This window comes from Solenopsis invicta, chromosome 9 (genome assembly GCF_016802725.1).
Source record: "Solenopsis invicta isolate M01_SB chromosome 9, UNIL_Sinv_3.0, whole genome shotgun sequence".
In the NCBI taxonomy this organism is placed as follows: domain Eukaryota; kingdom Metazoa; phylum Arthropoda; class Insecta; order Hymenoptera; family Formicidae; genus Solenopsis; species Solenopsis invicta.
The window spans coordinates 1,285,938-1,313,584 of record NC_052672.1 but is presented as its reverse complement, the minus strand read 5'-3'; the positions used below and the strand labels follow the sequence as shown (position 1 = coordinate 1,313,584).

The 27,647-nt window shown below is 32.2% G+C and overlaps 1 protein-coding gene across 3 annotated transcripts; it reads left to right on the top strand.

Moving 5' to 3' along the window:
• Nucleotides 1–208: 208 nt before the first annotated feature.
• LOC105196584 (polycomb group protein Psc) lies at nt 209–27,647 on the top strand. Of its 3 annotated transcripts, XM_039453280.1 has the most exons (5): nt 1,299–1,418; nt 1,581–1,828; nt 16,669–16,800; nt 17,277–17,857; nt 21,627–27,647. In XM_039453280.1, exons 3-5 carry the CDS (start codon nt 16,683–16,685, stop codon nt 23,514–23,516), a joined length of 2,589 nt encoding a protein of 862 aa, XP_039309214.1. In that variant the 5' UTR covers nt 1,299–1,418; nt 1,581–1,828; nt 16,669–16,682; the 3' UTR covers nt 23,517–27,647. The 3 variants fall into 3 exon arrangements, with proteins under 3 accessions (XP_025994405.1, XP_025994407.1, XP_039309214.1); XM_026138620.2 differs by lacking the exon at nt 1,581–1,828 and having other exon boundaries at nt 209–1,418; nt 16,674–16,800; XM_026138622.2 differs by lacking the exon at nt 1,581–1,828 and having other exon boundaries at nt 1,068–1,418.

Below are 27,647 nucleotides of genomic sequence, written 5' to 3'. Positions count from 1 at the left end.
GTTGGACTATAAAAATTGAAATTAAATCTGGACGTCCATTAGATGATCTGTTTCTGGGTACTTTAATTAGTAATTAAATCATTTTTAAAGTAAAATGATTAAAATAATTAAAAATTTGATTAGGAATGAATAATTTTAGATTTTGTAATTGGCAATGGGATAACGTTTGGTCAGTTTTATTAAGTTAATAAAAATTAGTGACACTGTTCCTCAGGTACAAAACTTCCATCGGATGGCGACCTCCATCTGCGGGGAATAAACGAAGGTATGTGCAAGAGAGAGAGAGAGAGAGAGATAACGCAATAAAGCCGTATAAATGAAGTGAGAGCGAGATGGAGCGATGATCGCCGAAAGGAGTTTAGCGTGTCTGCCGACGCCCGTCGATGTTCGGCGTTGCTCGTGTGATTCCGTCGCAGCAAGGCGGGGTTTAGGCGGGGTCGATACAAGATGCTTTCTCTTTCTATACGATGGATATGCTATCGTTTTCTTCATCACAGGTGCATCTAAACACTGTGACGATATCATCTACTATTAACACAACTGACTCTCTGCATGCACACGTTTCTTTCCTTTTCTGCCTTTTTCTTTTTTGGCTTTTTTGTTTCTTTCTCCCAATAATCATTAATTATATCATATTGTTCGTATTACGAGCAATACATTCATTGGAGTAGTCACAGTAATGTTACATTGTTACATGTCGGTTCGTGCGAAAATCATGTGCGGGGAAAGGGGTGACGGAGAGAGCAGACGGGGTAGAAAAGCTGAGAGGGGAAGTAGAGTCGCACGAGCACGCGCGCGCGCGCCCTTCGGTTTAGCTCGTGCTGGTCGATCGACGGTAGGTGACTAGAAGACGAGGACAGCGAATCAAGTAGCGACAAGGAACGCGCGGCGCGGTCGGAATACGACGGTGATCGGAGCGAAACGAAGACGCGCATCGTTCAGTAGCAACTGACACGACGACGACTAGTGCGCAACACGCCTGCATACGGTTGTTGCGTCATGACGGCCAACGCGGGAGCGTGATGTTACGTGGCTGCTACCATCACGCGTCGTTTATCTGTCCTGAGTCGCGAAATTCTCGACGGCTCGTGCTCACGCACGTTACATACGGAAAGAAGTATCAACGCTGGGAGCGACAACTACGAACGACGAGCTCTATCGGACGCCTCGGTGCCGGGGCCGGATCCGGAGCCAAAACCGGAGCCGGGGCCGGGGCCGGGGCCGAGGCAGAGGCACCGTTGCACGCCGACAGACGGAGCGGCGTTGCCACTTCCTCGCTGCGGCCGCGGTCGCGGCCACCACTGCTGCCACCACCGCCGCCGCCACCGTTACCACCGCCGTCGCACTGTCGTTGCCACGTTCGCCGCTACGTTCCACCGCCGGGAACGGCGACGACGATCATCTCTGCAACGCTGCTGGTAAGCCGCGGTTGCTTGCTACTGTTGCTTTATATATAAACTCTCTCTCTCTCTCTCTCTCTCTCTTTCTCTCTCTCTCTCTCTCTCTCTCTCTCTCTCTCTTTCTCTCTCTTCTTACTGTACATAACGATGCGTGCATGAATCGGAATAACACGTTGCAAGGTTCCAATTCGGTATATGCGACGTGCAGTGTTATGGTGTGTACTTGTCGTGTGGTGCTGTAACGCGCTGCTCGGTAACAGTAGAGGGTCATTGTAATCCATGCCTGAATAAAAGGCATGGTCTGCCACCTGACAGGACGTACTGTGACCTCGAACCTAAGACGTCACTTTTGGATCTTTAGGAGTGAAAATGCTACAAGTAGCGCGTAGTTGTGTCTGTTAGTCAATTAGGCTACGGCATCTTTCAAAGTAAGAAAATAATATGAATAGAGTATAGGAAATGTAGAGATATATGTTTCATAATTATCATGTTAATTTACCATTATGTTGCAAGAACTTACCGCAATACAACTTAAAGGAATAAAAAAGATTGAATACGATATTTTATTCTTTTATCATATTTAAATAAACAGATGTAATTACCGGCATGCATAATACATGCCAACATTTTAATTTTATGTAATTTTAGTAATTAAAAATTACTAGATGAATAGCCATTCAATATCAGTGATATATTTTTTGCTTCATTTTATTTTTGATATTTGCGTTTATTCGATGAAGTGTTGAATTAATTTTTTAGAATATCCGATAAGAATGCCATCCAGAGAATGCAATTTTTAATAATACGATAATAATTTTTTGCGCTTTATTATAGCCAAATAAGTATTACTCCCACACAGCAATGGAAAACTCTAGGATATAACTGAAAACATCTGTGAATTCACAAAATATATCTCAATTTCCTTCAAATATCACCTTAAAAGATCGGTATATCGTAATGCGTAAAAATATAAAAATTTTCTCGTATAAGATATTCAGGAAATATTTTAAAATGATAAAAGTGAGTATGTTTAGTATGTCTTATTGTTAGAGTCATTCGAAAGATATCCGAAACAGATAGGATATCTATCAGACATCTCTAATATATCTTTTTTTACGTAGAATTTATAGAATAATAAATAGATGTACGGATATTTTATTAAGCGGGCATATACACCTAGGAAGGTAAAACAAAATCAATTTTTTTATTATTACATATTTACAATGTTTAATATTTTGAGAATGTTTAGTGAAAATTTTAAGTCAAAATTCCAAAAAATGACGAAGTTATAGCCCTGATAGCACATTGGCGCGCCGCTAACATATCGTGGTTGGACGACGGCCCGTCCCTTCGGTTTCGTGTCTAATACCTTAGCAAAGATGCATTATTGGAGTGCTGTGTTGGTGACTATACTCGGAATAGCAATAAAAGTTTTAACAATATAATTTGGAAAATAGCCTCAAAAACAATGTACAGCAGTGCTATTACAGTAAAAATTGCTGCAGACATAGCTGCTTGCATATTCAACGATGATATAACTTCAATATTACGAATAATGAGCATTTCTCTCGAACCGAATGCACACCAATATGCTGCGTGCGAAGATGATTGCCGCATAGCGCAAGCCAAAGTACGCGCGCAGGAACAGACGAAAGAAGCGCGAATACGTCGCCGACAACAAAATTTAGACAATATGTGCATCGCATCTATTACAGAGGACTTGTATTATGGCGTTGGTATCATTAGAATTGACGACTCTGTGTAAGTTAAAAAAATTTCATGTTTTATTAACAAAAACATATGTTGAATATTCAAACGCGTTTTTTTCAAAACATTTTTCAAACTGGTACTAGAAATATTTTGACAACTACTGAACCAATTTGCTTGAAATTTATACTGGTTATTCTACACATGACTATTTATTGCGTATCGCAAGAGTTTTTTTAGACCTCATAGTTTTTTGGGGGGAGCGAGAAAATGAACAAATTTTATCTAAAAAATTGCAATTTTAAGTTTAAACGCTCGCCATTTTGTCAAAAATTGATATTTTTGAAATCGGCTCCGACATGCCAAAGATATTATTATATATTTTAATATTCTATAAACATTTTTTGTTTCAGTTGATTATTGGCGAAGGTACACTTGGTACCGTTTTGGGCGATTTTTTCAGGGCTGCCTCTTCACGATACCATATCTCTGTCATTTTGCGCAATTTCTTAATAAAAAAAATCATAAAGTTTTTTCAAAATGTATATTTTTAACTAAAAAAACCCCAATTCAGTAACTCTAACAGTTTCCAAAAAAAATTTCAAAAAATTGCCATTTTTTAGCCTCCTAGGTATATATGACCCCTTAAAGAAATTTACCTACATACATTAGATTACACACATAAACAAATACACACACACACCCCTCTCACGCACATACGCATGCACGTGCGTGCGCGCGCACGAAATAATAATTAGAGACAAAAATTTATTGACAGGATGTAATCAGTGTTGTGAAAGCACGTAACCTTTTTTTGTTTATCTGTACAACATTCATAAATTGAATCCCTAACAGTATATCGTACGATATCATGTGATATCGTACAAATATTCGTACGATAAAGATATTGTGTGCTGTTCGGGAATAAATATTGGAGCTACTCATCATTTTTACAGAAAAGATGTATTGAGAACTTCATGTTTGATAATTGCAATACTAAAAATACATTGGCAAATATATTTATAAGTAAACCTACTTTTCAATCACTCACTGATTTTATTGAAATTTGGTATACTTGTAGAGTATCAAAAAACAATATACATACATTTTTTTTATATTGGCATAGGTACGGGTTTACGGAAACAACCCTTCGTAGTGATTCATGAATATTTATTTCTTTGCATTCCATCTCACTGTATTAGAGCGGAATTTTGAACTTGAGAAGTTATCATGTTTTAGGAAAGTAAATTTAATATAGAATTTAAAATGGCAGATATTCAATATGGCAATATGATAAATTCAAACAATTACACAAGCCATTCTAAAACTTTTCTGTTATTTGAATAAAATCTACCATTTCCTAGGTATTTTTGCGCGTTAAACACGAATCTGGTAAATAAAATGCTTTATTATTGGGTTTTTGATAAAAGTAAAGATAAAAATGTCAAAAATGATGTTTTTCAATATTTTTGTGATTTTTTTTGCTAGCAAAGTAAATTTTTTTCTACTTTTATTTACGCCATCTTAAAGTGACAATTTTTACTTCTAAAATAAATTTTTAAAAATATCGTATGTATTTTTTTACCGAGTTAATATCTGTTTATTGATGACAAATTTTTAGTCCACCATATTGAATTTCTGTTATTATGCGTTTCAAAAATTTAACTTCAGATTCAGTGATTTAAAAAACCTTAGTATTAATGTCATCACGCAGTCCTTAACATTTTTTCTTCAAGAACATTTTTATAAGCACAACTTTTTGGCAAGAGATTATGCAAAGATTAATTCGGTGAAAAAAATACATACAGCGTTAAAAAAATTTATTTTAAAGGTAAAAATTGAGCATTCTGACGTAAACGGAAGTAGAAAAAAAGAATCCATCAAAAATTTTCTCAAAAACCTGATGTAATAGAACAATTTATTTGCTGGATTCGGGTTTAGCGCAAAAATACATAAAAAATGGTAACTTTTACTTAAACAACGAAAACCACGTCTATCAGTAATATATTTCATTTTGTATCGAACCGAGGAATAATAAACGAGGAAGTGGCGAGTCTCTAGTTTGTTTTTTGCTTTTGTATTATTATTTTTTGTTTTTATTATTTACTAGCTGTGCCCTGCCACGCGTTGTTGTGACTCACAAGGAAAGTTCGGCAAGTGTAAAATAAAAAAAATCTCAAACTTTTTGTATAAATGTAGAATAGATAAACCTAATCAAGAAACAATTTTTTTTAGCTGCTGATATTCGGCTTTAGAAGTGCAGTATCCCCTTGAATAAAATCGGTGTTTACGTTTTCAAGCGAATATTGCCGAACAAAGAAACATAAAAAAATGTTTCCAGCAAAAGTTTTATGGTTTTGAAAGCTCTTTATAATGGCATGATCAAATTTTTCAAAAATGTTAAATTTTTTAAAATACCCCTACCACTTATCTTTTTTATTATTTAAATTGTTCTTGCTTTAATATTTTATTTTTATACAAAAATAAAATATAATTTATTCTATATAATTGTTACAATAATGGTACTGTTTAGAAAAATGTTCAAAACAGAAATAATTTTTGTACCATACACAACGTATAAAAGCCATTTTACCACAAATGCTGCATTTTGGTATACGTTTTTTTCCTTTAAAATAACAGTAATTAATTGGATTTTCAAACTTTTCAAACCGTGTTGATAAATAGCCACTTTTATATCAACTATATTTAAATAAATTTCGAAATCTTGAAGAAGAAAGTTGATTGTGTGCCAAAGACTGTAATTTTATAATGTTATTTTATAAATGTAAATTTATATTGTAATTATTTAAAATAATACTATTAGAAAAGCTTCAAATAAAATTAAAAAAAATTTTTTTATACGTTTGCACAAATTAGTTCATTTCTCAAAAACATATTTACGGATCGCTACTTTATTATATATGGTTGAATTTGGCATGAAATAAACTTTAATTTAGCTGCAAGAACAATTTAAATAATAAAAAAAATGATAGGGGTATTTTTCCAAATTTAACATTTTTGAAAATGCCGAATTGCCCCGGTCTCCCCTATTCGTGCTTATCATTATAAAATATTTTTTCAGCCTTAAATCTGCACTATTGTTGATATAAAAAATACGTGTCTATTATTATTTTTTGATACTCTACAAGGATACTAAGTTTCATTAAAATCAATGAGTGACTGAAAGGTAGGTTTACTTCTTAGTATTGATGAATGCTTAGTACTAGTATTGGCAAATATTTAGTATTAGTGTTGACGGCTGTAATAAAAAATACAAAAAAATATACTCATTATCCTTATTTATAGAATATATTGAATTATGAAGAAACGATAATAATTATGCATGCCTAAAAAAAGAATTAAATCTTTCAAGAGATCTTTGATGTTATAAAAATAATAAGCAATTTAATTGTTTATAACAATTGTAACAATTAATTATTCTTATAAATAAAAAAAGAATTTATTACACTGTATACATTTAGTAAAACGTATAATTATTAAAAATGAAATTTTTTCACTGTACGATAAATTGAATCGGAGATATCGCATTTTACAATTTAAGCAAAGTACACACTTCTTTTGCATTTATTTAATGTAATAAAATACTTAATTGTTTAAAAAATATGAAGTTTTAGTAAAGTTGCGAATTTTATCTGATTACTAGAAAGAATCAATCATTATTATATTTCTACTTGCTTTAATACCTAATATTGATGCCTATATTATGATTACTACAAGTATTTGCCAATATTGACTATGATTATTCAGTATTCGTTAATACTTAACTATCTTTTATATTTACGCATTGACCATTACCAGTCTCTAATATTTAGTTTTCACATATAGTTACTGTCAATACTCAATATTCATCAATACTTAACTATCTCTAATACTTAAATATTGGTCAATACCAGTTTCTAATATTTACTATTCACCAATATTAACTGTCAATATTCAGTATTCATCAATACTTAATTTTCATAAATACTTAAGTAGTCACTAATACTACTGAGTCTTACTACTCATTATCAGTATTACAGCTTAGATACTAACAAGGAAAGGCTCCAAGGTGTCTTTCTCCGATTTTGACAAGCGTTTAGTATGTTGTAGTACAGATAAAAATAAGAGATATGTATTTTTTTACACGTGCCTGTTTTCACTTTTAAAGGGTGAAACACCCTTTTGAAGCAAATCAGTTTTTTTCTTTCCAAGCGAATATCGTCAAAACTATAAGAGATAGAAAAAAAATGTTCTGAATAAAAGTTGAATGGCTCGAAGAGTACTTCACAATAATAATTGAAAAAAACAATTTTTAATTATTTTTTATAGAAATATAAAGTTATTTTTATCTGTACTGCAACATATTAAAGGCTCATTAAAATCGGAGGGGGACACCTCGGAGTCTTTCCTTTAAGTATTAAAACCTCAGTACTAAGTATTGAGCCTTAATACTTATTTTCCATAAGGGTACTCATACCGGATGGGCGTATCAGACAGGAAGAAGCGTGGTTGCAATTGCTGACAAAATCTTTGCATTCAATTCTCTTTGTTAGCATTATTGGCAGGGATGAGAAGTAACTCGTTACTTGTAACGAAGTTACAGTCAGAGTTACCCTTTTTTGGTAACTGTAACTTAACTTTGTTTCTATTTTTCATCTATTAATAACTTAGTTATATTTTTTGTGTAACTAGTAACTAAATTAACAGTTACTGTTTTAGTTACTTTATATATTTCACTTATTTGTCATTATAGGCTGCACTTGGAAACATCATCCGAGTGCCATCGTGTATGATTTTATTATATATTTGTTTAATATTTGGTGAACAAGAATAAAATGATATATGAGGTTACTTGAGTCATATTTCTAAATGTAGCTTTAATGTGATTGGTTAGATCTGAAGGTAAGAATGAATCATAATCATGCTACTTAACCGTTTATTGTTAGTAACTAAGTGCAGTTGAACAGATGTTAGCATCGGTAATTCTGTAATAACATAACGTACAGAAAAAGAAATCATCTTCATGATGATATAATTAAATATCAATTTTCAAAAAAAAGGGAAATAAAAACTTTTAATGAAATTTTAAAATTGTATTCTTTTTCTGCAGCGTTACAGAACCATATACGTATATTGTCCTTTCTTTTTTGTGCTGTATTTGTTTTCATATATTGCCTATCATTGCGTGCTGTACCTTTTTCTATTTCTTAAAAATAAAATTGTATAATATATAAATGTAAACTAATTGTTTCCTTTACTGATTTTTCTGATTATTAAAGAAAAATATTAGTTTACCCCTTAGGAAACAATATTTTTTATGTGTTTTTTAAATATTTAAAAAACGTTATAACAAAGAATAAATATTTAAAAAACATTGTCTGCTGATAGGGACGTTTTGATTGATGTTATTCGATCAGAATGCCTTTGGATTTAAGTTCTATATCTAGTCTTATTCTTGAGAGAAATTCGAATTTAGAATGCAATTCACATACCTTTTATATGTTTATACATATAAGTAATTAATAAAGACATATCACATGCATCTTACATAATTAATGATATAATACGTGAAATGCTTTTCAGCAAATGATACAAATCAACACAGGAGTAACTTTTATTTTTGTTTCTCACTGAATTTCAAACAATAGCGTTTCTAAATTTGACAACATGTTCCAATATAAATAAAATAATTAATTAATGTTAGAAATATAAGAATATAGTATTTAAATTAGCAATGCTTTAAAATATTACAAGAAAAAACAAAAAAGTAACTAAAAAGTAACTTCTCATTACTTTTTGAATAACTGTAACTATAACGAGTTATTTTTTAAAGTTAATAACTTGTAACGGTAACTAATTATTTTTTGGAAGAAAGAAAATAGTAACTGTAACTAGTTATTTTTATAAAGTAACTTCCAACCTTATTATTGATCGTATAATCACCATTATTTTATCAGAGGGCTAGTGCCATCAAATCAATCGAAGATAAAGGTGCAAGAGTAGCATGTATAATTATGTAAAATCTGTGGCATGTACAATAAATTTGGCTAACTTTGTTTTGTACGCTTTTATATTGAAAAAATTGTTCTATCGTTTTTTGACATATAATGAGAAATAAAAGTAAAACGTTTTCAACATGAAAGCATGGAACACGAATTTAATCTGTACCAAACAAGTTAAATATGCATCTAGCTTGTTTGTATAGATTAAATTTGTCTTCAACTTTTTTATATTAAAAACGGCGTTTTACTTTTTTCTTCATTATATGTTGAACAATGTTGTGTAATTAAATATTACTTTTGCACCTTCACCTTTGATTGACTTGATACCAGCCATTCTAATTAAATAACGGAAACTGTACGACTAGTAATGCTAAACAAAGAGAATTGAATGCGCGATTGCGTCAAAAATTGTGAGTGTAGCTTCATAATATATCTACGATATACATCAAGGGTTTCAGGTTTTAGATTAGCAGTAATAATCACAGATATCTCAGGAATAATGCTAGAATATATTTCACTTGAACTTGTGATCATTATATCTTGTTAAGTGACGTTAATATATCTTATTAATATCTTTTGTACATACAGATCTCTTTTTAACATATCTCTGAAATATTGCAATATCGCAGCAGAATATCTTGATAAGATTCTATAAAATTTTTTTTGCTGTGTGAGTGTATTTGAAACATGTATTCTACAAAATTAGATTCTAGATTGAAATAAAATAAGACAGTTTTAATTGTTTCACTAAAATTTAATTAAATTTAAAATTTGAATTTGTATGACTATTTTCATATTAAAATTGTGTTAAAACATTGAAAATTTTCTGATGATTTCTTTGCAATTTCATCACATCGTATTTCTGTGCAATTTCTGCGACAAGTGGCTCATTGTTTAGATAGCGAAAAAATGTCCAGAGAAATAGCAGAAAAATATTTTCACTTAAGTCTCCAATTGGGAAATGACGAAAATTTTGAATAATTGCGTTACGTTATAATGCAGCAGTTTTGTCGAATTAAAATCTTTAAAAGATATATGTCAAAAATTAGATAAATTCAAATTTGAGATGTAAATATTTATAATAATTTCAAAAATCGTTTAATTTTTTATTTAAAATGTTACCATGTTGAATGTGTAATATTTTTTACTGCAATATTTCTATATTATAATTTAAGAATAATTGTTTATTTTTGTAAATATGTATTTGGATTAATTATATTCTGTTAAAATGTTTTACACATAACACAGCTACAAATATTTTTTTAAATTATTGAACAACTTCTTTTCAAATTTAAATGTGTAAATATATCACTAATTGTAAGATAATTCACCATATCACTGTAGTTTCGCCGAAATATTATTTAGAAGTTAATTAAGCAAACAATTATCAATATTTTATAAAAAGTCAGTGCTTCTGCATCTATTTTTGTAAATGTACTTACAAAATTATGGATTATAATTTTTATGCAAGATTTCGTCATATAATTCAATAAATTTTGTCCAAGCAATGCATATAATGTGCTTTTCTAGAATTTATCATCCTCTTTCATAAACTTATTCTATCAATTGCAAAATGCAAAATATTTATTCAATATCGCAGCAGAGATTATTTATTATCTTATATTTTCTCATTTGACATACTTGCACAATGTCAGAACAGCAATATTGAACATATATTATAAATATGTATTATGTAAATATACAAGATGTGGCAGAAAATTAATGAGATTGATTTTTTTGCAACAATTTTATTTTATTTTTATACATTAATGTTATCCCTCTTAAAGTAGTTCTTGGACAGCTATACATCGGCGGAGGCGTTGTTTCCAGTCTTCGTAGTACTGCTGGAAGGTCTCAACTGGAATCGGCTCCTCGGTTACGCTCCTTTAGATGTTATCGATAGTACCAAGATGACGTCTTTTTAAGTAGTTTTTGATCTTGGGGAACAAAAAAAGGTAACACGGACTGAGATCCGGTGAATAGGGGGGCTGGAAACCACAGAAATCTATTTTTTCATCAAAAAAAGGGAGAAAAGGGATTTCAAAAAAAGAGAAAAAAGGGATTTCTGTGGTTCCCCTCCTATTTACCGGATCTCAGTCCGTGACTTTTTTTATTCACCACCAAGATCAAAAACCACTTAAAAGGTCGTCATCTTGGTATCATCAATAACCAAAGGAGCGTAACCGAGGAGCTGACGGTGATTTCAGTTAAGACCTTCCAGCAGTGTTACAAAGATTAGAAACAATGCCTCCGCCGATGTATAGCTGCTCAAGAACTACTTTGAGAGGGATAACATTAATGTATAAAAATAAAATAAAGTTGTTGCAAAAAAAATCAGTCTCAATACTTTTATGCCACACACTTTATGTACTTTTATCATTTTTGTGCTATAAAATTTCTTTTCTCTTTTCATACAAAAGAAGATTTAATGTATTAATACAATAAAAAAGTATAGGGAACGGTTACAATTAACACATTTAGCATTAAAACGTTGATTTTTTTGTACAATCATCATTGTATGTTTTAAGACATTTTAACTTAAGGATTCTGAATAAAAAACTTCAAAAACTTAATTATTAACAATGACATTTAAAACTCTAAAAAATGAATTAAATCAAATATCAAATTGTCGTAAATCACTTGTTGAATTCTTGACCAGAGTTTATTGCAACTAATTAAATACTGATGTTATACAAGTCACATCTCACAACAGTAATACAGTAACAATTACAAAATTCTTAACTTAAGGCTCCTGACTTCTCAGCCGAGAATTCCGCGTTGACGGTGGCGACGTAGTATCGCAGAAAAAATTAAAATTAATAAACGTGACATTTTGATGATAAACTTGTCTTGCATATGTGTTGTATCGCATATTAATTATTATAAATTATTCCAGTTGGATTTTTACATTTTCAATTTGGATTAGAATATATGGAACAAAAAGTCAGAATTTCTCGGTTGGATCATTCTTGCTTTCTTGATCAACCAAAGAATAGAAATGCACGTTATTTGAGCAAATCATTTCTTTCGCGACAGATACCACCAAAAACTTCAAAATCAATCCGAATTTATTTGATCTCACAAGTTTGTTTAGCCAGCGCGAGTGATGATACGTGACTCGATTTCTGACGAGTCACGGTATGCAAGAAACTTTTCTACAGTTTTCTAGGCTTGGCACCCATGTTACTTCTCTCTCCACTGCCTTCTCTTTCTTCCCCCTCTTCCTTGTCTTCTTCCTCCCTCTTTTCTTCACCCCTTCCCCTCTCTTACACTCTCATTGAAAAACAGGCGAAGAAAAGCGGAAAGATATTCATCCCTTCCTTCGCGCGTCTTGTTTTGGCAGATCATTCATAGATAGGAATTACTTTTGCACGGCTTTGTTATTGCCAACGGTATATCAACAAAGCACAGGCAGGGACGAAGACTTCCTTATGGAGGGTGTGGAGTTTTCCACACCCAAAGCTTTCGTGGGTGTGGTATTCCATACCCAGAATTCGGGGTATTTAAAAAAAATATTTTAATTTTTGATAAATTTCAAGAATTTTTGGTTTGACAAAAAAAACAATATTTGACTATAGTGCCCATGCTGCATGTTACTGCCCTGCTTACCCAACTCTCATATCTTGTATCTTTCTACTTTTTAGAAATATTTCGATATGAAAATTTTGTTTTAAACACAAAATCCCATATTATTGTTTAACTATGCATAACTCGAAGTGTGTACAGTTGAACGGAAAGTTAAATAACAAAAAAAAAAATACTGGAGCGTACATACATTTGTGTAATAATACACTCAAATTTAATAACAATGAAAAAGTACGTGTAAATAAATAATAAAATATATCTTGAAAAAATTTAGGAGTGCTCAAAAGTAAAAATGCCTTATAATAATTGTTAACTATTGTGTATTTATCATGTAAGCACCACTAAAAAACATCGGGCTACTAATTGAATAATTCCATAATCAATTGGTAGAATTCATTATCTAATAATGGAAATAATGAGGATAGCTATAATGTCCACAGTAGCCATAATATCCTGTTCTTCTTTACATTAGTCAGGTTAAGTTTGACAGGTTAGTAAGTTATTGAACCAGTCAACTTCGTTATTTCATTCAATGTTGCCTTTTACCAATGATATAATTTAACTTTTGCAATAATATAACTTCTTTTTAAGAAATAATGCAGATATTTATTAATATTATCTATTAAACAATATATGAGACACGTAATATTTAATTCTGCCGATAAAGGATAATAAATGATCCAAAATACAAATTTTGCGTTTTACATTTGAGTATTGAAATCAAGAGAGCTTCTATGCTTTATTTTATAAATAAATTGGTTCAAAATTAGATAATAATTTACTTAAAAATGAATAGTTAATTAAAAACGTTATAGTTACGTTCAGAAAAGACCTTATTATTTATTAACAATTATTTTATTATCTTTTATTATTTATTATCTAAATTGTATCAAATGCAGATGGTCATTTGACTAGAGGAGTGCTATCATGCATCATTATTTGGGGTAGAAAATTAATTATATTTATATGCTTTAAATCTATAATAAATTCTCATTATTTTCTATTGATTCTTTTTATTTTATTTGACCGCAGCGATTTTATAAACATCGAGAAACTCAACAATTCTAGTGAAACTTTTACTTTAAACCTGTAGCTAGTAAAAAGAAGAAGAACAGTTAATGAACTAATCGCAATCGTTTGCGAACATTCTTTTATGCACTATGAAGTTTTTAGTTATTTTCGTCACTGATGCCGAGCAGGCACAGATTATATGATCAAAACTCGTTCACAATAATACACAAACCTGTATGTCGCCAAGTCGGGCTTGACGTGCTTACTGATTTAAAAGTATCATGTTGTTCTTGGATGCACGACAAAGAGGGACAGAGAAAGATGGAAAAATGAAGAGAGAATAGAGAAAGCATCCTCTTTAAAAGATAGACCTTAAAGCCTATACGTCTGCACGGTACGTCCTCGAGCGATATTCGTTTATGCAGGATTGGTGATCTGTACGGTGGACTACGCCACACATGTGAATTTGGCATGTGTTGAATTTCCACACATGTTGAGCATCTAATCTAAATTTTTAACGAATAATTCTTATAATGTTCAATAGATTCTAATTTGTTGGATATTTTTTATTGATGATATCTCAAGGAACAATGCTGTGCGCTTTGATTAGTTCTTAGCAAAATCTCTTTCTCTCTAAGAGGCCAATCAAATGTGATAACGGCCACATTTGATGTGTAGGGGCGTGTAATAATCTATAAATAAAAATACTATTCAATGAGCTATTTTTGCGATAAATAAAAATGTATAGAAAAACACAAAATAAATATGTGTACTTTGAATATAAATATAAATATAAATAAAAGGCAATGTAAATACAGAAAACAAGACGAGATGAAGGCATATGTATACTTTATTTATATTTTAATTTTTATTATAGAGGCTCTTTTAAAAGTGGAAACTCTTTAATATTTCAAGAACTAAGCATTTGCAAAAGAAATATTTTAGGTAAAAGTTGTAGGTTTTAAAAATATCTATTTGCTAATCCTATCAGTTTGATTTTTCGTGGCGTCGCAAAGGTCAGGTCAAGGTCATATTGATTTTTTTAATAAAATATCCTATTTTGGATTCCGGAATCTAATAATCAGTATCAAGAGCTTCCTAAAACTCTATAATAAAGTTATTTTTTATTAAGGGAAGGTCATGTAATTAGCCAAAAAAAGCTGAATTTCATAAAATATTTTTGCGGCATAAGACTTTTAATGAACTGTCCATAACTTTTTTCACATGTTTTTTAGATGTAGAAAAAAATTTTTTAAACCAAATTAGTTGAAATATGGTGGCGTAATGATGCTCGCTCTCCAAGTCCTGGTTTTCGAGGGAGTCAAATGGCGTGCAATGCAGTATTTTTTGTCCCATCTTGAAATAAAGAATCGAATGAATCTGTCTTTTTAATAAAATTACACACTTGAAGTTCCTAATTCCGATAGTAAAAAGTACTAAAATAAAAATTCTACGCGCAGTTTTGTAAAAAATGTCGAATTTTTGTATAAAATTTTTATTTTTATCGTGAGAAAAAATAGTTTGGATAGTTATTCTTGCAAGTTTTATAGCCACTTCCGGTAGAGAATTTAGTGAAAAATAAACATTCACCGCTATAACATTCTCAGCTATATTGATCGAATATTTTTTGAGTTATACTGTACGTCATTTCGAAAAACGTAGTTTCGAGAAAAACGCGCTCAAAGTTTGAAATGCACGTGATTATCTATTGGACGCGCACGTATAAACTTGTCTATAGGATCGTTAATATATCGATCTCCAATATGAGGACTTAAAATTTGAATTCTTGAAATGTTTTAGTACATATATATGCAATAAAAAAAATCGATTTTTACATGATCTTCCCTTTTAAGTACTTTTCGAATTATGAGTCTTGAAAATTACAGTTTGAAAAACCTCTAGAGATTGACTGCAAAAAATGCGATAAAAGATATAAGGTGTTAGGAAAGTATCAGTACTCCTTAATATTTTGGAAATTAAGCATTTCTGAAAGAAATGTTCTATATAAAAGTTATAGGATTCGAGATGATGTAGTAGACAAACATATCTATGTGACCCTGGCTGACACTATTAAGGTCATGTAAAAATTATTTTCAAATGTTTAAGTACTTCTATTTTTTATTGCGTTTTAATATAGGACATTTTATTATATTATCGATTTCAAGAACTTTTCAAAACATTACAATAAAGTTATTTTTTATTAAGTACTTTCCGAGATGTGAGGCTTGAAAGTTACTAGTATATACATACATATACAGGGTGTTTCTTAAAAAACATCCATTAATTATATAGTGTTATTCCTTGCTAAAACTGAGTCGAACCGCGCGCTTAGTAGTGCACGTGAATGTTCGCCACTATGTTGTTAGTTGTCTCTGTAACTTTACCGACGTATGTCTGTTTAAAGGACGGTGCTGATTGGATTAGTTTTACTCAATAATTACTGCTTTATTAAACATTATAGAAAAAAAATAGTTCAGGACTTTTTAACTCAGTGTTTAACAAGGAATAACACTATATAATTGTTGGGCGCTTTTTAAGAAACACCCTCTTGTTGGAATACAATTGGAGCGCTCTACAACTTAATTTCTGATACTACTAATGGCTGAATAATAATCTTTTCTATACAACTTAAATTATGTTTATATTATAAATGCATATAATTAACGCATGTTAGACATATAGTAAAATATTTTAGAAAATTAATGACACTGACGTATATTACACACTCGTACTCAGCTTTTTACAGTATCGATGGTATCGAGCAGTGTAACACTGTGTCACAGTTGGAACACATTGTGTTGGACACAGTGTTACACTGTATCATCTGTGTACCTTGTTAGAAAACAGCCTATGATTGTGTTCCATTGATGGAAAGTACTCATATCATCGAGCATGCATTAATAATAGCTCGTAGTTGTGTCGGTAACTATTTACATTAAATTAACAATCAATGACTGTTTTAGCACAGGTTAACAACATGAAAGCAAAGGAAAGGGAAAAACCGTTGGTCAAAGACTTGAACGAACATATCGTGTGTCCACTGTGCAGGGGATACCTCATAGACGCTACGACTCTTGTGGAATGTCTGCACTCCTGTTAGTATTTTGCCCATGATTATCATTGTTTTACTGTTAATTAGTCATGCAATTATAAAAAAACTTATAATCGTTTAATTAAAGACATAATTTTACATGATATTTAAATAAGAAACAAATATCATGCAGAAAAAGAATTTTTTCCCAGAACTATTTTCAAAATGTTTAAGATCAACGATCAGGATGACATGATTTGAAGACATCTTTAAATTGTTTTTAAAATGTCTAACGTCCCGCTTTTGGATATGATATTGTCTGGATATTAAGATGATGTTTGTTCTATATCATCTTATAAATACATAACAAGTCATGTTTTCAACATTCTTTCCAAATCTCAAAAAGTCAGTGTTTTATTTCAATAATTGCTACCTCAAGTATTACAATATTATCTTAAATCAGGTTTAATTACATATTTTGAAACACAATTTTAAGATACTGTGGTTGCTCGCTTTCTTCACATAAATGCGAATTGTCAGTTTGTAGAGGTTGCATCGTTCGACGTCTAAGTAGCGGTGCCCGTGCGTGTCCTGTGTGTAACGTCGCAGCGTCGCCGCCGCTTCTGCCAGATACACGGCTCCAACGGCTGGTGTACCTCGCGGTGCCTGGTCTCTTCCGGTCAGAACTTGAACGTAGACGCCACTTCCGTCTAGTGAATCCGCAATGCCCACCGTTGACACCGCCCGTAGGTGCCCTCGAACTCACCCAGGAGGATCTCGTTAGTTTGAGTTTGCGAGAATTAAAGGACGTAGAAGAAGGGATGCCAAAGAAAGGACACGACTTATCGAGGAACGAGGTATCGGTGGGAGATAGGATGGATAACAGCGGAAGCACACGGTATCTTAAGTGCCCGGCCGCCGTGACAGTGCGACATCTGATGAGACTGTTAATGCTAAAGAGAGGATGGGAAGAGGCTAACGCAATTGTCAGTGGTATCAATAATAGAATAGAAATTATGTACCAAAAAGACGAGACGCAACATCTTGATCGGAAAAACATGCGTCCGCTTGATCCATCTTGGACGCTTCTGGACCTCACTTGCATATTTCGATGGAAAAGGGTGAGTTTAATTTTGATATATATCGCGGTTCATTATTTCTATAGATGCTAGATCGACATATAAATCTAATTTATATTAATCCTCAAATTAATTTGACCAAATCATTTTTTTTCTTTTTTCAAAATATTAAAAAGAAGTCATAAAATTTTTTTTATTGATCAATGATCAAAATTTTAAGAACTAATATCAAATCAGTTTGGCAGAAAGACAAGATAAAAATAGTTAATATAAAATGCTTGTTTTTCGCAAGCAAGGATCGCCCGTCGGTCGCCGAAACGTAGGCAGCCGTGGCTGTAGGCGCTGCGCGGTGATACACGCTTATTCGCAGACTTTATTAATTTTTTTTCGTTAACTATGGCAAATATTAAAAAATGGTAAAGGACTTTTCTGCTCAGTTTTACTTGATCTATCAATCCACGAAACCACGAGCGGTAGTTACCTGACACCCTGTATACAGGGTGTCAAAAAATAATCTTCTATGCTCTCGTGGGTTGATAGAGCAAGTCATACTGAGAAGAAAAGTCCTTTACTATTTTTCATTATTTGCAATAATTACCGAGATAAAAATTAGTAAAAGTAGAGGCAGTTGCGGGTGACGGCGCGGTAAGGAGAGAGAAGCAACATTGTCTACCGGCCAGCGCGTTGGCGCTCGACTGCCACACATGCGAAACCGCACACGTATGTGTCTCAAAATTTACTAATTTTTATTTCGGTAATTATTGCGAATAATAAAAAATGATAAAAGATTTTTCTTCTTAGTATGACTTGCTCTATCAACCCACGAGAGAATAAAAGGTTATTTTCTGACACTCTGTATATATACATATATATATATATATGTGTGTGTGATTTATATATAATTATATATGAATTATTTTACCGGAAATTCGAATTTGAATAGAAGAAACTGCTATGAGACTCAATATTAATTGACATATTGATCGCATTTCGGCATTTGAAAAAGATTTTTTTCTTGTCTTTGGCCTTATTGATATTTCTTTCTTTATAAATATTTTCGATTTTATAGTTTTAATTTATTATATTGCACTTTTATTGATCTATGCACTTTGATTTGCGTTCTATACACCGTCGATATTAAAAATTAGTAGTTTACGTTACATATACTTTACAATCTATAAATTTATTAGTGCATTTCAAAACGCAACCGTGTTGTTAGCGTTTTGAGAACAGGAGATAAGATTCTCCTATTAGGATGAATCATTACTTGAAAGTTGAGGCTAAGGCAATGCTTCATTCGTTATTGTTCACGTTATCTTAAATTATTTGAAAAAGATAATTTTTTTATCTGAGATAAAGATGAAAATATTTTCATTATAATAATCTATATATTGATAAAATAAAACTATTTTTTTATTTAAATAATTATCTAGATAATTTTAGATAGATGATGACAAACATTGGTTACAGTTTTTATTGAGTTTCACATATGCGGGATAACTTTTCTGTTATTCTTTTAAATATAATAGAGGAAAGGAAAGGGTTGTAGAATACCATTTTGTTTTTCGATAATAACTCAGTAAATAATAACACAACACAGTTCTAACCAACGCCAGTTTATTAGCCATAGAGTTTCTACCAATCAATTAGGTAGGAGTTCACTCGGTTTATAAAACGAATGTAATTTATAACTTATTAAAGAAGAAAAAAAATGTATTTGTGGAATAACAGAAGGATCATGGAATGCTAACAACTAATGTCATAAAAGGTACTTTTATTTATAAAAAGAAAAACAAATATATACAGGGTGGTCCATGAAGTTCGCCCATAGTCTCATGGGTTGATAGAACAAGTAAAACTGAGGAAAAAGTCCTTTACCATTTTTCAATATTCGCAGTAGTTATCAAGATAAAAATTAATCAAGTTGGTGAATAAGCGTGTACCATCGCACGCAAAGACCGCCCGCCGGTCGCTGAGACGTCGGCAGCCGCGGCAAACGGCACGGCGAGGAGGGAGAAGTAGCAGTGGTTACTCGCGAGCGGTGCTAGATCGTCGCTTTGAGCTGCTCGTTCCCTTGTTTATGAGAATAAAATTTTTTAATGCAATATTTAAATATAAAAATGTATCTGTTTTTATACAAGTTTGTGTACATATATATATTTTCGAATGCATGCATGTATTCGTACATTAACAGTGCGTGACAGACACGTGCGATTTAAGAAGTAAATTTTTGTCTGTGGAAAGAAAATGATAAAGCGCTATTATTTCCACATCACCTTGCCATAGCATGTTGCGTCCTTTTGTAAGTAGTATCCTCAGTAGGCCTAATCAACTTTCTTGCATTTTTAATGCAAGAATTGTTTGAAATGCCATCCTCGTTCTTGTACGCAAAATTCGGCCCTTCGAGTAATATAGGTGCTGCGTATATACCAGCTTTACCCTAGATATTGTGCAAAAGAGCACGCTTTAAGCTTTTCAATATTATAAAAGAAATGGCGCTACAGTCAATAATCTTAAATAAAGGCCGCACACTTTTTTGTGAAACTGACTGTACATTATAGCGTGTTTCTTCAATGTCAGTATATTTTGAATTATTGCAGACAAATATAGCAAGTTGTCAGTATAATAGATTTTGCTTAGATATCTGAGTTTTGTTATCTGAGTAAGGACAGCCTTGAATGCGGAGAAGTTCTAGATTATATTATCTCATATACTCATAAATATTACACAAATTATATTTGTAACATTTTATAAAGGTTTAGTTAAAAGTGAAAAAGGATTATCTGATATAAAATGTGTTCTTAGAAAACACATGTTCTGTTTGTATAGTATCACCAGCAGTGAGACCAAATTCAGAACTGTTTTTATGCTAGATTAAAGTTTCGTATAATTTAAATTAGATTCCATCTACATAATATAAACACAACGAACATTGCAGTTATGTAACTATTTGATTATTAAAACATAAATAACGAAGTAATGTGATAGTTTCGTAACGTAACTTAATATATATGATATAACACTAGATTGTAAAACTATTACATTCTTCTGTTATTTGTATTTTAATAATCAAATAGTAACATAACTGAAATGTATTATATTGCACAATGTTATATTGTGTATATAAAGTAAAGTTACGTTAATATAAGTAGAGTAACATTTGTAATATAAGTAACATTTGTTATATTACATGTTGCTCTGTGTCATATTGCATTTATATTTAGTGTTTGTTGGGTTATAATTCTCTAGAACATGTGTCCTGAAACCAAAATTTAAAATAATAGGAGAAAAATTTCTACTCTAGGAGAAGTACGAGTATACCAGAAAAAATGCTTCCTATTATTGTGTAGCAAATGTCATTTCCGTTTAAAAATTAGTACCTCGAATTTAAAAGTAGCGATATATGTTTAAGAGTGTAGAGGTAGATTTTGATATTGTAAACGACGTAAAAATTAACGGAGCCGACTGTAATTCGAACTTTCATTTTATCCTTTGTTTTTATTCCTTGCACTCAGAACGCTACTCTACTGCTTTCGTAATTATTTCATTTCTACAGCCATACTTCAAAGCTTAATTAGGTCCTTATAGCCCTAAATTCTTATAACATTTTATCATTCTATCGTTCTGCGTTCATTGTCGATTTATGCTTGACAATACTAACTCGAATAAAGAAGTACTCTCGAGAAATTTTTTTGTAAATAAAATAAGTAAATGCTCAAAATAGCAACAGCTGCAAGTTCTGTTTGCGACTGAACCTGGCATGGCCACCCGGTGCATTATGAAATGCAGTGTAATGGCCCGTTTGTTGCAGGAGGCTCCAATGAAACTGTTCTACCGAGTGTTGCGAAATGAAGAGGCTTTCCCGATATTGAAAGTTTCGTCATACAAAGATGACGCGACTAAGGATGATGTCCCACCAACGATTGAAAATATACAGCGACCTCCGACCCCTCCACCGAGTCCCAAGCCTAGTCGTGACCAGGAAGCGGAAGCTCACAGCGTGAATTCATCTCGAGTTCTCGAGATGAACGTCGATGTTCGCGACAAAGAAACAAAAACGAAAAAGCCACGCTGTGAGGTAACACCTGTTATGCGTACTCTAGACCCTCCAGCGACTACTGAACTGTCGACGAACGATCGTCGTCAGTCGTCGGAAAATGCAAGAAGCAAAGATATGGCAAGGTTGGAGCATCGAAAGCGGCGCAAGCGACGAAACAAGCGGGTGATTGCAGAAATCACTACAACGCCGCGCGAAGATCTCCTAAAACTCAAAGTCCGTTTGACGCCGTGTCCTCCAAGAATTACTCCCGGAGCAACAAGCGGTAGCGGAAGTGGAAGCGGGAGCGTCAGTGCAAATAGTCAAACAAAGGAGAAACTGTTGCAGATGCGAGCAGTTAGACGCGATAAGATCAAAACGTTTGTCCAGCCGCGATCGACGAGTCCACTAGCTCAGGAAGAAAACAATTCGAAGGAGTACGCCGGAGAGGCAGAAGAAACGATCGAGGATATCATCGACAGTATTCCCGACGAGGTCTTACGTATCGCCCAGAATATCAGCAACCAAAACGAGGAAACTAAATCCAAAGAATGCATTACGGCAGAAAATATAACTAATAAGGAGAAGGCGAAATCGACGAAAATATCGGAAAGCAGTAACGAACCTGAGAAACCGAAGAAAGACGAAGAGATATTGCGACGACTGGGTCTGGTAGCTGTTAACGAGGCCAACGGTGACAAAATGGCGAATCAACGCACGCAAAGTGGTCCTGACAAGGCGACTCGTGAGAAACTGGAGAAACAGTTGCGCGAAAGCAAAGCAAATCGCGTGCGAAGCTTGTTGGCGGAGAAACAGATGCGCGACGCGCTTAAGACCATTATGTCGACAAAGGAAGAGCTGATGTCGTCCGTCATTAAAACGCCAGCGTCCATTCTTACTTCCGTTTCCGCCACCGCCGCCGTCGCCGCACCCGCACCTGCCACGCCCGCGGCCGCGCCTATAATGCCGAAGAAAAAGGAACCACCGCCGTTGACACCTCTGCGTGTCGCAAAACCTTCTGGTTTTGCCACAACCAGCGTGATAGTATCAAATATTACTTCCAAATATGAAACACCATTGGACCTTAGCAGCGGCGGCACCACCGTCAATGACAACGTCCTTGATCTGTCCGCTACGTTACCCAGCGGTAGTCAGTCTACTCTTCCATCTTTCTCGTCCTCCTCGTCATCGTCCTCTTCCTCCTCCTCCTCCTCTTCTTCTTCCTCTTCCTCATCTTCGTCTTCGCCATCATCATGCTCGTCATCTTTACCGTCGTTGCCGTCAAGACTGTCAGCCCGATCCAATGTTACTGCCAACTTCTGCAAATCTAAGGAGCAGGAGCAGCAACGCGGTAAAGGACAGCAGGAATCGAACTTGAGGACCCTCTCGGATGCCGCAGTGTCACGCCTGAGCAGCGGTTTGATCGAAAAGAATCCGGCGGTAGAGTCGCTGACATTGGCCTCCGCGAATGTAAACGCCGCCAGCAGTAAGGTTGCTCTGCGCATACCGCAGCCGCATCATCGCATCTCCGGTTTCGGCATGAAAATCAAGCCCAACCATCAAGTTCGCCACATCCCAAATCCCCAAGCCGTCGTGGTCTCTCAATACCGTAATCAAAAGTTACTTCAACGCAGTTATTTTAACGTTGTCCAAAAGTCACCTTAAATATGTTTTTCATCATTAATTTAATTTATTTCTCATTCTCTACCTCTCCCTTTTTTATTTGCTATTTATTACCTGTGTTTCTTATTTATTATTACCTGTAAATTATTTCAGTTATTAAATTCCGTCGGAATTTCTATATAATCGAAATATATATTTCGTGAACTTTAATTGCAATTTTCCTAAGACGTGATGAAAGATTTTATTACTATATCGAGGAAAATCAAATATAATATCTACAGTTATTTTATTCGAAACAACGATTGTCATCCGTGCATTCATCTTACAACATCTTTTATTATATAAAAAGTGCACAAATTATATTATTTTCTGGTTACTACCGTTGGCATGTTTTATTTTTACTGGGAGAGAGAAGGGAAAGGGAAAATGTCGCGATTATATGTCGAATTACTATTACCTAGATATATTAAAACTACGTATAACTACTATAAACCGGATCTGTCGCGATTTTTACTCTATGATTACCGGTGGATTTGGCAAACAGACTTTTAAGAAAAATCCGTGGAAACTAATGGTGCCACATCCAATGGAATATTATTCAATGGGAATCTTAATTTATATACATGTATAGTGTTCAGCGTAATAATCCATACAATTTTTTAAACACTTCCGACAATTAAAAAAAAAGATTAAAAAGTGAATATTTATTTGTTTCAAGCAGTACAACATACGATAGAAAAATTTTTTAATATTTTTTTTAATAAGAAAAATAAGGCTTATCTTTAATTTTTGGAATAGTGCTATGCAATTTTTTTCATGACATTCAGGGGAACTTCAGATGAATTTAACGCATTATCGAGAATGTCGTTTTTATTAATGTTTATTTTATTCATTTTATTGGTACACAAATATATAACATCTATCATAAATGTTTATTAATAAAAAAAGATTATGTAATTTATATGAATAAATTTTATTGATTTTATTGTTATTTAATATCAAATTGCAGCATTATTTGCAACAGAAATACTACAAGCAGTACTTATATTTAAAATCTTAGAGAAAGAATAATTACAGGTTGTGCAACTCAAAATAGTATAATAGTTGCGATATACATAGTAATTTTGCAAAAGAGCAGACTTGGTGCAGAAGGAAGCAAGCAATAAACATTCGCTAACATGAGGTTTTTTTTTATTTTTCTTTATTAATATATACACATACATACACAATAAAATAATACATATATGTATATGTTTATGTTCTGTGTACATTTTTCAAAGCTTGTAATTACTGCTGTTACAAATAATGCTCCAATTTGATATTAAATATTAAAGAAAATTAATAAAATTTCTTCACATAAATTACATAGCCTTATGAATATTTATGATAAATATTATGATAAATGGATTTGTGTCAATAAAATCAATAAAACATCAATAAAAGTGACATTCTTGAGAGCGCGTTGAATTAGAAGATACAATATCATGAAAAGAATTGTATTTAAAAAATTCAAGGTGACCTAGATCTTTTATTTAAAAAAATGTTTGTTATTTTTTTTTATCGCATGTTGTAGCTGTATGAAATAAATAAATATTCAACTTTCAACATTTTTAACTGTTGGAAGTGGCTGTACATATATAGAATGTTCAGCAAAATAGTCTGCACGATTTTACTTTATGATAATTAAAAAAACTGTTAGAAGGAATATTTATTTATTTCTTGCAATCTACAATACATAACATAAACAAACAACATAAACGTTAAAAGCTGTCTAGAAATTATTTTTGCATTGGAAATACATATCATATCTTCATATCAAATCTTCAAATTACTTATCTCCTTATGTATACACAAAGTTTTACTCTTTTTAACAAATTACTTTTTAACGAAGTATTATACTATTTAGATTCAAAGTTGTACAAGCTACATATATTTTATGCGTGTTTATATTTTGACATTTTTAGTCAAAATTTATAAGTACTGCTATTTAAAATAATGCTGCAAATTTTTAATATTAATTATCAATAAAATCGATAAAACAATCAAATTAACATTCCTGGCGTCAAATTATGTTTTTAAAGATCTTTATGATATTACAAAAAAAATTACATAGTGCTGTTTAAAAATTTTAAGATATAATCTATAGATTTTTTATTAAAAAATTTTTTTAATTTTTTATTGTAAGTTGTAATAGCGTGAGATAGAATATTAATATTTCAACTTTTTCTTTAAACTGTCGAGAGAGAGAAACGGGCTCAGATATTGTGCGGACTATTACACTGAATATCCTGTATATGAAATAACTTTCACTTGGACATAACTCATTTGTACACTGTTTATTTGCACACCGTTCATTTGCATACGGTTATAAAAAACAGAAAAATAAAAAAAACAAAAAATATTCTAGTGTGCAAATGAACGATATGCAAATAAACCGTGTCCATTTGTCCAAACTGTGTATAAAATATCATGTTCAAATGAACGCTGTCTAAGTGAACTTTTCCCTGTATATGTCGAGATGTAGTAATTGGTGAATGGATGGGAATGATAATAGCAAAATGGATGACTACAGATACAGTCATCAGTTGTTCCTTCTTTAGGACTATGCGAGGACTCCAAGTTCGCAGAAAATGCTGCGGGATCGAGTACTCGAAAACACCTATAGTAAGTTTAGTATTTATTATAATCAAATAGATCTCTTCAAATTATCAGCAACAAGCCGATCACATTTATATTTTTGAATTTTTGTTATGCGTAGTTAAATTATATATTTATAAAAATCTTATATTACATTTATAATTTATCAAATCCTTATTGTAGAAAACTATTGCTTTTTAGTTGACCAGTATACAGAAAGATTTTTCATAATGATTTATATAATGCTATAGCGTATTATTATGTTTACCACTGTTAAATTATTTTAATTACTTGTTTGTTGTTTTAATTGTAAGTGTATATATAGAATGCTCTTGAAATGTTTGTTTTGTTAAAAAAATATTGGAAATATTTAGAAACAATTACAATAAGTGTAATTTGTTTGAATGCTCCCAAAGACGTAAATAATAAATAATCTCGCGATTCAAGCGGAAATCAATCACAGTTGTCTATTTTACATTAACGTTTCAAGGAAATTGATTCGAGACTTGAACTCATATGAGTTACCTTTATCGAATATATGCACGAACGCGCGTGCCTACTACGTCGGATATAATTTTTCCCTTTCTTTCAGAACTTGCGGTTGGCAAAATATATGTACATATAATAATATATTTGTAGAGATGCCAAAGAACGCCCGAGAATGTGTGCAATGTATTAGTGCAATTTATTATTTAATATATAATCGAAGAATTAGCGACGTCGAGACGTAAAAAGTAGGTAAATAGTATTCGTACGGATACATACGAATTTGTGATTCTCTAAGCGACTGTAGTATATAGGCGTACAAGAGACGATATGTTTCTACAACAACACATTTTTATGGAATTAATGAAAAACAATTTGTTGTAAAATCAAGTGGCAAATTTACAAAATTATCATTGCGTGACTGCGCACTCCAGTGCAACAATGACCAAAGAAGCAGTACATTTTGTAACTGACAAGTGCGGAATAAGTGGCAAAAATATTGTAAATTCCATCATTTGTAACAATAACATTTTTTTAACAAATCTAATTTAATTCTTTCGAATTCGAGCGACATTTTGTAATTCCTGTATTCCTGTATATTAAGATAATTCTCGCAGTGTACATTTATTATATATTTCATATATAGAAGAGAATATTGATATTTTCACAATCTTTCTCTCACTATTGAATTAGAAATGACGAGCATAACAAAACTATTTCTCATGTATTTTTAATTTCTAATAAATATAAATTATTTGTGTTACCAGAATAATATCTAAATATATTTGCTAAGTATATTTGCGATAAGTCTTTTAATTTCATAAAAAATTCTAAAAAAACTGAAAATATGAATTTTGTGCTTTTATATTCCTTGTAGAGGAAAGGAACGGAGTTGTGGAATACTATTTTGTTAACAAACATTTACAATTTACTGAAGAGGAAACATAGATGCGTTTATGGAACAGCAGGGAGATTGTAGAATATTAACAATTAATGTCATAAAAGGTATTTTTATTTATAAAAAAAAAACGTAAATAATGATAGATTTTA